General features: G+C 43.3%; 1 protein-coding gene across 1 annotated transcript in view; it reads left to right on the top strand.

The window, feature by feature from the left end:
* Positions 1-10,838, top strand: part of LOC106587292 (T-cell immunomodulatory protein) — a 45,145-nt gene extending 34,307 nt beyond the window's left edge. Inside the window, exon 10 of the mRNA XM_082969419.1 lies at positions 10,630-10,838. Coding sequence (XP_082825545.1) covers positions 10,630-10,806 — 177 coding nt within the window. The 3' untranslated portion in view covers positions 10,807-10,838. The remainder of the gene's footprint in view (positions 1-10,629) is intronic.
* The last annotated feature ends 2,085 nt before the right edge of the window (positions 10,839-12,923 follow it).

Here is a 12,923-nt window from a genome sequence, read left to right as displayed (position 1 = left end):
TATTGGTGTCCTCTAGCTAGCCACTTCTACCTTTACTCACTTATCTTCTCCACTTTCTATATACTCTGTCACTATCCATCTTTCATCTCCCTCCGCCTCTGTTTTTCTACTCTCTCTCTCTCTCTCTCGTGGACTGAGCCCAGTGGGGTGGGGAGCACCACAGAGTTCCTGCTCATTTTCTCTCAGCTAGCCTGTGTAGCTCCCTCTGACCGCAGGCCACGAGACATGATTGGATTAGAAGCTTGGTAGGAGGAGATGCTCTGTTCAATCAGTGTCTGGGATCTTTGTCTGTGTAGGTACGTGTTCCTTGTATGTTCCTGCAGGTGTGTATGCTTCTGTACAGATGTGCACATGTCATTGTGTGCAGGAACATGCCCCCCCCCACACACACACACTGATTGAGACCATTTGATCTCGCGGTGTGTTATTTCCATCACGCTAATCCGCTCACACTGCATGTGTACACGCCCTCTGAATATGAGCATAGCACACTGGGTCTCATTGAATTGCTGCATGAGAAGGGATAGGCTATTTTCTCCTATAGGTGGAACTCCATACATCTACCTACCATATCCATCCAGACCGATACCAATCCACCCCATATCCATGAAGTATTAGTATCTCTCTTGTGAGTGTAGGTTTAATTTCACCCAGGCCTCTGTGTCCGTGGTCGGGGGAGGAGTCTGTGTCCCCGCTCTGACAGGATACAGAAATTTTAATGGAGTCTATATCCGGCCGTTCCCCCAGAGACGGGGATCCGTGGACCGGGAGGCGTCCTAGGATTTGATTGTCCCTTAATCGGTGTGCCGGGAGGAAAGCCCATCCATAAAACATGGAGAGGGGAACGGCGGATTGTCTGAGGGGGCATGAGTAAACGCCAAGGGATGTGCAAGGAATTCCAATGCAGAGTGGGGAGGGTTCATGGGTTGGCCCGTACATCTCCACCTCCCTTCCTTCTCCCGGCACCACAAACTGTTATTCATTTCATTTTCATGTACTGCATAACCAACGCTTTGTCCCGAGGTTTGACAGTATCTGGAGCTGGTCAGATTGTTTCTTTTGTATTTATTTTTGGGAGGAAGATAAATAATATTTATGTTCCTGCTGCCTGATTTGTTATTACTTTTCCTTCTCAGCATTCTGCTGTGCTGCTGGCACCATTACAGCATGGGGACACTGTCCTGAATGGAAGAGCTAGTCGAGCCGTGTGAGTGAGTGGCGTTAGGTAGCCTACATCTTCTTGATCCATTTGGATGACCAGTCAATCATCTGAAGACTCAGGGTGTGAGTGGGAACAGACAGTTGAGTTGAATCCCAGCCAAGCCCCCGTCACCTGATTGCATAGGAGAGTGGAACAGGACATGGCCATTATCTCCACCCCACCGATTTAATATACACTGCCAAGTTTCCAGTGTGAACGAGTCAGGCCATCAGTCTGAGACAGCCGGACACAGGGCACGGTAGCACCAGGTGCCATCCACAGATACCCTCTGTCTTTGTGACATGCTGACATGTGGGTGTAGTCTGTCACCAGCTTTGTCATCAGCTCTGCCTCCCCACTCTCTCTCTCTTTTGGTCTCAGGGACACCTGTTCAATGTTTCTTTATTCATCACAGGACAATGAAATACACCCTCTCTCTCTTTCTTTTCTTTGCTCTTGCTCTCTTCTTCACAAATCGGCACCTCTTGCATTTCCCCTATGTTATCTTTTTTCACATTTGTGTTAGGCATTTTTTCTTGGCTTCCATTGTTAAAAATATCGTAACATCCTCTGCATCTCTAAATCTATCAGGAGAAAAATGTGACATGCAATATACATAAATCCATCCTAGATTACATATATAATTTAAGTAAGGGCTAAACGCCGACGTTCTGTACATTACCTTAGAATTAATGGACGACGGTATAGCGGAGTCCTTCCGTGGAGTTAATTTTTCCAAGGTAATGTACAGAGCAGAGGCGTTTTCCCCGCTTATACAGTACCACATATTCCAAAGAAAACAATACTGAAGCACACATTTACTGGTATAGAATAGAAATGACATGTTTTAATTTATATTTTCATTTTGATAAGTACATTCAACTTTTATCATCCCAACAAACCTGGTTGCCAGAGACGTGACCCAGTCGTTCGTTTATTCGGTTGCATGATAGCTGGCAACGTTCTTAGCCAACTATAGCTAGCACAGTCACGTCAAACAGTGCATCCAGAATAACAGAATAGCTGCATTTGATTAAACTGTTTTCCAGTGGCATTTATTTGGATACATCCATAACAATGAGCTGACGATTCGCGATTTCACCTGGCATCGAAAAGTTGCTCTCGTCTCAGGACTGTTCATTACAGTAGAGATCACATTGCAAATGAAACACTAGGTTAAAAGCTAGCTAAATCGTTGGTTGCTAGCAAATCTGCCAACATAACCGAATTCAACAATACCAGTTGCTGAAAACAGCTGGTCAAACTATACTGAACAAAAATATAAACGCAACAATTTCAAAGGTTTTACTGAGTTACAGTTCATATAAGGAAATCAGTCAACTGAAATAAATTCATTAGGCCCTAATCTATGGATTTCACATGACTGGGCAGGGGTACAGCCATGGGTGGGCCTTGGAGGGCATAGGCACACCCACTTGGCAGCCAGGCTCTCCCACTGGGGAGCCAGGCCCAGCCAATCAGAATGAGTTTTTCCCCACAAAAGGGCTTTATTACAGACCAGAAATATTGTTCAGCAGGGATTATTGTGACAAAGGAGAAATGTTCACTAACAGAGATGTATACAAATTTGTGCCGAAAATCAGCAACACTGCAAAATGCTGAGAAGGCAAAGTAATAACAAAATAAGCTTTTTGTGCATATGGAAAATATCTGGGATTTTTTTTATTCCAGCTCAGACCAACACTTTACATGTTGCATTTATATGTTTGTTCAGTGTAGAAAGTGGGAGGATTTGACAGCATAGTGCCACTTGCGTGATGACAGCAGCATTGAGGACATTTACATGCACAGTAATAATTCCATATTAAACTGTTTTATGGCAGTAGGCAGATTATGCAATAGTCATATAAACACCTATATCTGTTTATCTTAATCGGCGTAAAGTCAAACTCGAAGTAAGCATACGCCGACTAAAACACCAGGTTTTCTGAGAAATCTTTAGAATTATTAGCGCGTAAAGACCTTATTCGGCGTTCCAGTGGTGTATTTGATCGGCGCATGTGCAATCAGCCTAGCGACCCTCCCTCTTTAGCGCGAGTGATGTGAGTTCGGAACAACTGAATGTATACTTCTTAGAAGTAGTTCCCACATTCAAACGTTAATTGTCCGAACTCACAAACAGATATGCTTAACAAAATTAACATGGTCACTGTGGTAGAGCGTTTATTTTGATTGGCAATTTTCTGCGTTCATCAGAGTGCCATCAGGTAGCCTGATTTCAGATGTGTCCATGTAACGTTAAACATGATTATTTGGGAAATTGTTCTTCTTGCAAAGCATGTAAACGTTTAATCAAACTATTGCATTACTCTGAATATCCACAATATTCGCATTATTGTGTGCATGTAACCGTACTCATTGATGGACGGTACTCACCATGTTAGGTCAGTAGATGCTGCAAAAAAATATGTCTCTGCAAAAACAAATGAATCCTAGTTAGCTAAGTACGTTTTTCCTCGTTGGACCTGCGTTTAGAATGTATCCAATTTCGGTTTGTGTGGTTCTTGATTTGACTTTCTGTAACATGGTAGCAAGTACGGTCTGCATGGTGCAGTGCTTTAGAAAGGTAAAAAGGCGCTTATTGTTGGAACTACTTCAAATGTGTCTTTTCCAGCTGTCCAATATATCTGGTTTTAATGCTAACTCTAAAATTCCCTTTTTAGCCAATCAGAAATGAGTATTCAACAATACTGTGGTATGAATCATAATAATAGGCTGCTCTCCATGGGAATTGAAAGAACAAAACAGCTGCTCGCTAGATGCAGTCTTGGGAATGAACTGGAATGGCTTTGCAGTGATGATGTGATGAGCGATATAGTTTTTCCTTTGCGGATCATAAAGCAGGGAGTTCATTAGATGCATTGTTTTTGATGTTGTCCACGGCGACGTCTATGTTCTCTATGGATATAATGGCACCTCGTCTGCCGTTCCCCGCGGCTTCTGACATTTTAATTTCTTGGCCTAATGAACCGTCGCTGCCGCGATGGCGAATCGATAGGAGGGAACCTGCTAACACTGTAGCTTTAGTAAACAATGTGTTGACGAGAACGGTGTGTATGTGCTGTGTTGTACACTGAGATTTCTCTGGGACTGATAAAATGACATTTGTATGCCTGCCGCTTCCCTCTCTCACCATCAAATGTTGAGAATTACCTTGGAGGAGAAAACACCGTTATATTTTCCCAGATTTAAAAAGATCATCGTGTATTTTTTTCGTCCCTGCACCGTCACCTCTTCCAGTGATATATGTTAAATCCATTGACCTTTTGATCCAATGAATTTCAGAATTTAAGTGAAATGTTTAGGGCACTCTATAAAAATAGAAAAATGTGTAAACCTCTCTGAATGATTACACGCATATCAAGAAGTAGTGTTTAACAACTTCATTTAAATGATAAAGTGGGATTGCATGTTAGGCTTTATGCTCACCTCATTATTCAAATGTGCTAGGCTTCTCTGCCTGACCTTCAAATAATCAAGGTTTTGTGACCTTATGAGTCTACTAATGCAGGCCTTGCAGACTCTACCATTCGTATTACCTGGGTAATCGCCTTATGCATGATCTCCATCTTCCACACACTGCACCTGCTGTAAAATAATAATACTGATGCCATCAACATGCACTGTGTGTTGCGTCTCCTATTTTGCTTTGCAACGTTTACTTTGCCCACATCTGCTGTAAGGTGTTAGCCTAGATTGAGGACGTCTAGTCGGCCTGATGTTTATAAAAACACAGTGACACCCTTTTGAGTCATTGTTGTGATGTATGTGATAGTCACTCACTTCCTGATATGCGCAATATTTGCTGATTTAGTAAATTCATTCTAAACATCCCAAACAGATGTTAATGCTGTATATGGGAAAAGTATCTGTTTGTGGGGATATTACAATATTTTTTGCTTGAGTGACAACAAAGGCAAATACATGGTTGGAGTGTTGCTCCTAATTACCAGGAAATAATAATAATAATAATAATAGCAACAATATTTTTTAAATAAATGGAAATTCCCTAGCAGAGTCAGTTAATTACTGAGAGGCTGGTTGTCTAGGATGACACTGATTGCCTGGCCTTTTCTGGTTCCCGCTTGATTAATCTATGGGTTGATCCTCTGCGTTCTGCTCAGGCTGATTAACCCAATCAGGAGCGGTGAGGATCGGGAGACGCAAGGAGAATGAATACCTTATGTGTGTTTTTATAACATCCCGTCGGCTCAAACCGGACCTAGATCTCTCCCCTCCATACATCTGCAGCAAAAATGTACAATTCCTCATCTCCACCGTAACATCTCTCCTCTCCTCTGCTCCTCTGTCAGTCACGGTACAGTTGAGAGCATGTGATGTGCCTTTTTTTAAATGGGCCTGATGGGAAGAAGTGGTCTTTACCTTGAAGACCAGAACATGTCTTTTTATATCCATGTTAGCCTGTCTGAGTAAGAGAACATGAATCCCTCTCCAACTGAAAGATGGACACACACAGTGTAAAACTAGGCACAAGCTCCTCTGTGTGTCTATGTCCAAACCTGAGGCACTGAAATGGAGGCTGACTGGAAGTGGAGGGCCTAGAGACTGACTCATGGGAATGGAGATGGAGCCATGATCCAGCAGGGGTAATGAAGGATGATTGTCTCCATCCATCAGAGGAGCACTCCACTCAGCCACTGCTATCCCACTGCCCCTCCCTTCCCTCCAACATGCAGCATAAATCTACTTTCTCTTCTAGGAGGGATCAGACCTACGTCAGAGAGAGAGCTCTCTGTAAAGACACTGGGACAATGGCTGCACTTCTCCTGTCATATCCAGCACCTCCAACCCTCCCTGTTTCCCCCAGTCAGTCACGCTTCTATAGGCAGCTCTGGAGCAGTTTCAGCAGGCTTCAGCTCAGCAGACTGCCTTGCCACTGGGAGGCTCAGTCAGTCCTCCTGTTGGTATTCTGAACACATCCTCTCTCTCCCTCTCTTCCCCTCCTCTATCCCTCTCTCCCCCTCCTCTCTCTGTCTCTCTCTCTCCTCTCAAAATGGCATTAGAAAGGAAACAGAAAGCAGCACTCATCAAGCCGCTGGCCTGGAATATGATGTGTTGTATACATCTTTAGCGATCTATTGGGATTGTTGTGCAGGAAAGTATGTTAGTCTGGTATGCTGGCTGCCAGCCTGGTAGAGATGGTTTGGGTTTGTTCAGCTCCTAGAGTCACCCACTGCCTCACAGTACGTCTGACTGGCTGGCACCCAGGCTGCCTGGCAGCTCCTTACGGTTATTTATAAACTTTGTCTGGATGTCTTCCATTTCAAAAAGTGTCTGAAATCCCTTTAGTCAATGTACTCTTCTCTCTCCCTCTCTCGCTCTCTATATCGCTTGTTCTCTCGCTCTCTGTATTTCTTTCTCCATCACCTCTCATAATTTTATATATATAGATATCAATCAATCAATCAATCAATGGGGATCATTTGTATGCACAGTAGAAAGCGTTGAGGTCTAATGAACCAAGTAAAGTGTCAGTCAGCACAATGCTGATGATAGACTTCTGCTCCCCTATGTAAGACCAGCTGTGAGTAGAGCTGATGGTGAAGCAGCACTCCTAGCCAAGATGCAGAGAAGTTGCTCTTTTTATTATCAGACTCCACTGTTGAGGATCAACTCACCAATGACCCAGCGTAATCCATTTTGTGGAACACTTGAGTGACGCAAGGTTGTCTGTGCACTGCTGTGTCCAAGGTGAGCTTCATCCCAAGTTGCCATTAGCATAGTTTCTGTTTGCTAAGTGGCAGTTAAGCCCTAAAATGTGTTGTGTTTTCAGAGTACTTTTGGGAGCACTTATAGAAGTGAGAGACTGGGTGTGCGTGCGTGGGCTCAGCAGTTTAATTTAGCGGTGTAGTGTTTGTTACCGTACACAGTACTAATTAGCTTAAATACATGATTTAGGTTTCATTCCCCAGTTTCTATGTAACCTGGCCAAAACAAATCATTGGGACGTACAGTTGAAGTCGGAAGTTTAAATACACCTTAGCCAAATACATTTAAACTCAGTTTTTCACAATTCCTGACATTTAATCCTAGCACAAATCCCCTGCCTTAGGTCAGTTAGGATCACCACTTTATTTTAAGAATGTGAAATGTCAGAATAACAGTAGAGAGATTTATTTCAGCTTTTATTTCTTTCATCACATTCCCAGTGGGTCAGAAGTTCACATACACTCAATTAGTATTTGGTAGAATTGCCTTTAAATTGTTTAACTTGGGTCAAATGTTTCGGGTAGCCTTCCACAAGCTTCCCACAATAAGTTGGGTGAATTTTGGCCCATTCCTCCTGACAGAGCTGGTGTAACTGAGTCAGGTTTGTAGGCCTCCTTGCTCGCACACACTTTTTCAGTTCTGCCCACACATTTTCTATAGGATTGAGGTCAGGGCTTTGTGATGGCCACTCCCATACCTTGACTGTGTTGTCCTTAAGCCATTTTTCCGCAACTTTGGAAGTATGCTTCGGGTCATTGTTCATTTGGAAGACCCATTTGCGACCAAGCTTTCACTTCCTGACTGATGTCTTGAGATGTTGCTTCAATATATCCACATCATTTCCCTTCCTCATGATGCCATCTATTTTGTGAAGTGCACCAGTCCCTCCTGCATCGAAGCACCCCCACAACATGATGGTGTTCTTCGGCTTGCAAGCCTCCCCCTTTTTCCTCCAAACATAACGATGGTCATTATGACCAAACAGTTCCATTTTTGTTTCATCAGTCCAGAGGACATTTCTTCAAAAAGTATGATCTTTGTCCCCATGTGCAGTTGCAAACTGTAGTCTGGCTTTTTTTATGGCGGTTTTGGAGCAGTGGCTTCTTCCTTGCTGAGGGGCCTTTCAGGTTATGTCGATATAGGACTCGTTTTACTGTGGATATAGATACTTTTGTACCTGTTTCCTCCAGCATCTTCACAAGGTCCTTTGCTGTTGTTCTGGGATTGATATGCACTTTTCGCACCAAAGTACGTTAATCTCTAGGAGACAGAACGCGTCTCCTTCCTGAGCGGTATGACGGCTACGTGGTCCCACGGTGTTTATACTTGCATACTATTGTTTGTACAGATGAACGTGGTACCTTCAGGCGTTTGGAAATTGCTCCCAAGGATGAACCATACTTGTGGAGGTCTACAATTTGGCTGATTTTCTTTTGATTTTCCCATGATATCAAGCTAAGAGGCACTGAGTTTGAAGGTAGACTTTGAAAGCTTCTAAAGCCATGACATAATTTTCTGGAATTTTCCAAGCTGTTTAATGGCCCAGTCAACTTAGTGTATGTGAACGTCTGACCAACTGGAATTGTGATACAGTGAATTATAAGTGAAATAATCTGTCTGTAAACAATTGTTGGAAAAAGTACTTGTGTCATGCACAAAGTAGATGTCCTAACCAACTTGCCAAAACTATAGTTTGTTAACAAGAAATTTGGAGTGGTTGAAAAACGAGTTTTAATGACTCCAACCTAAGTGTATGTAAACTTACGACTTCAACTGTATTTACATAGCTGTTCCAGTCATAACTAGTACTGTATTTACATAATCATAGCCAATCATTAAACCCTCATTAAAACCAGTCAGTATTCATTGCACATATGATGAATGATCATTAAACTTCGTAATGACCGGTCATTATTACCAGTTAATCTCACTCAAAGGAAGTCGTCATTTAAGCTCAGTAACCGCTTGTCATTTTTCCAAACACCCATAACCTTTCACATATAACTTTAAATAATGTGAATTATCATTGTCGGCAGTCCCCGTGAAAGGGAGGAGGCCAATCGACCTCTGCAGCCAATGACGCATCCCTTCGATTAACTCCCCGCCCAGGCCTGATAAAGACATGGGTCTGAGCTCGGCTCAGTGGGACTTCAATCACCTGGTTGGGATTGTATGAATGGCTTTCTGGCCAAGAGCCCTAAAATGGAGATGCCATTTCACCCCCAGTACCTTGAACAAATTGTACATAGCTCATACACATACTCCCAATTGTTTCACCCACACTGTCCAGACAAAAACACTTACCTCTCCCACACACCCTCATCCCTAACACATTCCCTGCCGGTGCAGCCATACTGTACATATCACACCGTCTTCCCCTGCCCTATCATGTAGCAGCACCGCTTCAACAGGGTTATACATCAGAGCCTATGTGGTACTGATTCATCAAAGGAGCACCGGCCGTCCAGCACTGAGGTCTATCCCCTGTAAATACTCACACAAGACTATACACTTTGCTCTGAGAGACTTTCTTATGGCCTCAACTCTCTCCTCTCTTGCTGCTCGTTTTCTCAGTCTGTAAATATGTTGCCTGTGTTTATGTATTCAGAGAGGGAGAACAGCCATATTAGCAGACATTACCGCTACCTTCATGGCGGTTCCTCTGGCGGATATAATGTGCGGAGATGCACCTGGTTTTTCCTGTTTAACATTCATGAATATTTAAATCCACAGCATCTGCATTCCCGCCTCCCCAGTGCTTCCAATAATAGGTGGGCCTTGTGGAGACGAGGGGGAAACAGAGAGGCGTTCAGCTGCATGAAGAATAGCTCCTATCCCCGCTGCCCTCTCTTTTAAAGCTCTTTGTGTAGTTCTCGTATTCACATCCGTCTATTCAGTAACGGTTACTAATGATGGTATCGGAGAATGTCGCTCTGTGAGACTGGCCATTCTTAGCAGTGGATGCAACACTATTAGGGAATCTTACTTGGATTTTATTCACTATTCGTTACGTGTTGTCATTTAGCAGGCGCTCATATCCTTAGCGACGTGCAGTAGTGAGTGCATACATTTTCGTGAAATATAATGAATTTACCCACCGTAGTTAGTATGATTTTTGTACATTCATGTTCTATTATGATGAACATCAGTCACTGTCAGAGAGGGAGATGTCCCCAGGGTTTATTGACTACTCAGTTGAGCTGTCAAGGGTGGAATATGTGTTGTTACAGCTATGCAGGGGAGGGCCGGGGCGAGTGTCTCTATCAATATATTGTCTCTTTCACTGCAATATTTATCATGGTACTGTATAATCAGGGAGGTCAAGGATAGGCCACACAGTCACAGTGGGTTTCACAGGGGTAGATCTAATTTCTGCAGCTCTTTTCAAATACGAAATATGGTCTGATGGAAAATTACTGTTTTATTGCTGGGAACAGGAAGGAAGAAATTCCCTCTGCCCTAGCACTCATTTCTATCTTTTGACTTGTAGCATTAATGGCAGTAATTCAGCAACCCTACTGAACCCGCTCTCACCACGTTGTCATTTCTGCCATATTAATGCTGTTAATAATAGTCAATGTTGTTTCATTTTCTTTTCGCTCCGAGTCTCATTTCGGTGTAGTATACTGTATCATCAGTGAGCTGAACCAGCGTCGTTGTTTTCTCTCCTGTTGCAGTGGGTGCCAGTCCTGACAGATTTCCAGAGGAGGGAGACTCTCTGGGGCTTCGTGCCCCCCCAGACCACCCCTCCTGCTGGGGAGCTCCACAACCCCATCACCCTGCACCTGGGAGACTACAACATGGACGGCTTCCCTGACGCCCTGATCATCCTGCGCAACACCAGTGGGAGGTGAGTGGCACACTGACCCATAGGAAAAATGTATTGGGGATTAGGGGAGAGGTCTCATGCTGGGTCAGATTAGGCTCTGTTCGAGAAGAATACGTTGGTAATCACCACCATGCCTTTCAATGATCTATTTTGTGTTCGCTGACCCGCAATGCTTTTTTGGATTAGATTAGTTTGCATGAAGTATGATTTGTACATTGAAAGCCTATAGTATGTGTCAATATCCATATAAAACATGGATTCTAACCTTGAATGGCTTTCGATTTTAAATAGATTAGATGGGTGAATTTTCAGTGACGACGTGAAAGCCCCAGGTCACACTTCAGCATGGGGACATGACAGATAAGAGCCAAAGTTAGCAGCAGTCTTGAAAACACCCCTGACCTTGGGATGAGGTGGCACGGTCAGAGAGGACAGACAGCAGGAAGAGGATGTGTGGATTATCAGCAGCCTGTAGATTGAGATAAGATATCAGTCAGGACAGGGCCAAAGTTAGGCCTATATTCATGCTGATTGTTCTGTTCCATCTGTGTGACTTCATAATAGACAATGTTACGACTGACATAGTTCAGAAGACGTGGAGCATTTCTGTGACATTTGTAACGCTTTATGTACACACGCTTGTGCGTGAAGCGTACATACGCCCATACACGTACATGTGAACCTCGATTTCAGTCGAATCTCTCCGGCAGCTTAACTCCTTCTCTTTGGGTCACCCTCATCCTGGGAGGTCCATTCTAATAACACCTTGTCCTTGTCTTCAAGCCATGGAACTTAATCACATATTAAGCTCTGACCCAACCATCATACATGACCAATCCAGGGTGATAGTTTAAAACCAGATCAGGAACATGGACAGAAGATGGCTGTAGGGATTGATAATGATTCTCCTGACAATAATTATACACCATGTTTATGGTGTGTAGTATAAATACCATCAAAACCGATGGTCCGGTTTCATCCCAAGACCCGGGCGTGGCCTGTAATTGCGACATTGTGTAGATCTAGCCTACGTTTTTATACATCTTGTAGTTAGTTTGTAATTGTCTGCAGTTGAGTGTACTCTGTGCTCGAACAGACTCTGCTTACCAAATGTTTGGCCAGTTTAATGTGCCTCCCACTCTCACACTTTTTTTTGTTCTTCTCTTCTATTCTTTCTTTCCCATTCGCTTGTTATTTATAGCTGGGTTTTGGATGAAAATCCTGCCTGCCCACACACTTCCTATCTTTACAGAATGAATGTGTATTTGAATTTTAAGATGGGCAGTGAAAACCATACACTGAGCCCAAAAAGCCGTGTGTTTCTGGGAAAACAAACAAATGTGTCGTGTTGGGAACTGGAAGTCAAAACAAACAAGCTCCTATGTAACGAGGAACAGGGCAAAACGTTGCACCGTTCTCGTCTCTGCAGACTGGCTGTGATGAATGCTAATAGCTGCTCGGGGGCTCGTTTGATGCGTCATGGCACACTGTGTTTAAGCACGGCAGTCTCCAGCCTATTTCCTGCCAAAGAGATTGACATTTGACCTTTTCAAATAGTATAATCATGTTTTAATTTAATGAGCAACACTCTATGCCAGAGCCATCAGCCTCAGGCTTTTATTGACTCGTCTGAGGTGGTGTCAATGGGATCGAGGAGGTCGAAAAATATGTGTTTCAGGCCCTTAGCAGTTGAAGATTCATTAGTTTAGAGGTAAAAATATCCAGAACAAAAATATAAACGCAACATGCAACAATTTCAAAGATTTTACTGATTTACAGTTCATATAAGGAAATCAGTCAATTGAAATAAATGAATTACACCCTAATCTATGGATTTCACATGACTGGGAATACAGATATGCATCTGTTGGTCACAGATACCTTAAAAAATAGTTAGATCAGAAAACCAGGCGTGGATCAGAAAACCAGTCAGTATCTGGTGTGACCACCGTTTGCCTCATGCAGCGCGACACATCTCCTTCTCATAGAGTTGATGAGGCTGTTGATTGTGGCCTGTGTAATGTTGTCCCACTGGTCTTCAATGGCTGTGCAGATTTCTGGATATTGGCAGGAACTGGAACACGCTGTCCAGACCATCCCAACCATGCTCAATTGGTGACATATCTGGTGAGTATGCAGGCC

This window comes from Salmo salar, chromosome 26, assembly GCF_965601325.2.
Source record: "Salmo salar chromosome 26, fSalSal1, whole genome shotgun sequence".
NCBI classification, from domain to species: domain Eukaryota; kingdom Metazoa; phylum Chordata; class Actinopteri; order Salmoniformes; family Salmonidae; genus Salmo; species Salmo salar.
Note: the sequence above shows the minus strand (reverse complement) of the source record. Positions and strands in the feature narration are given on the sequence as shown.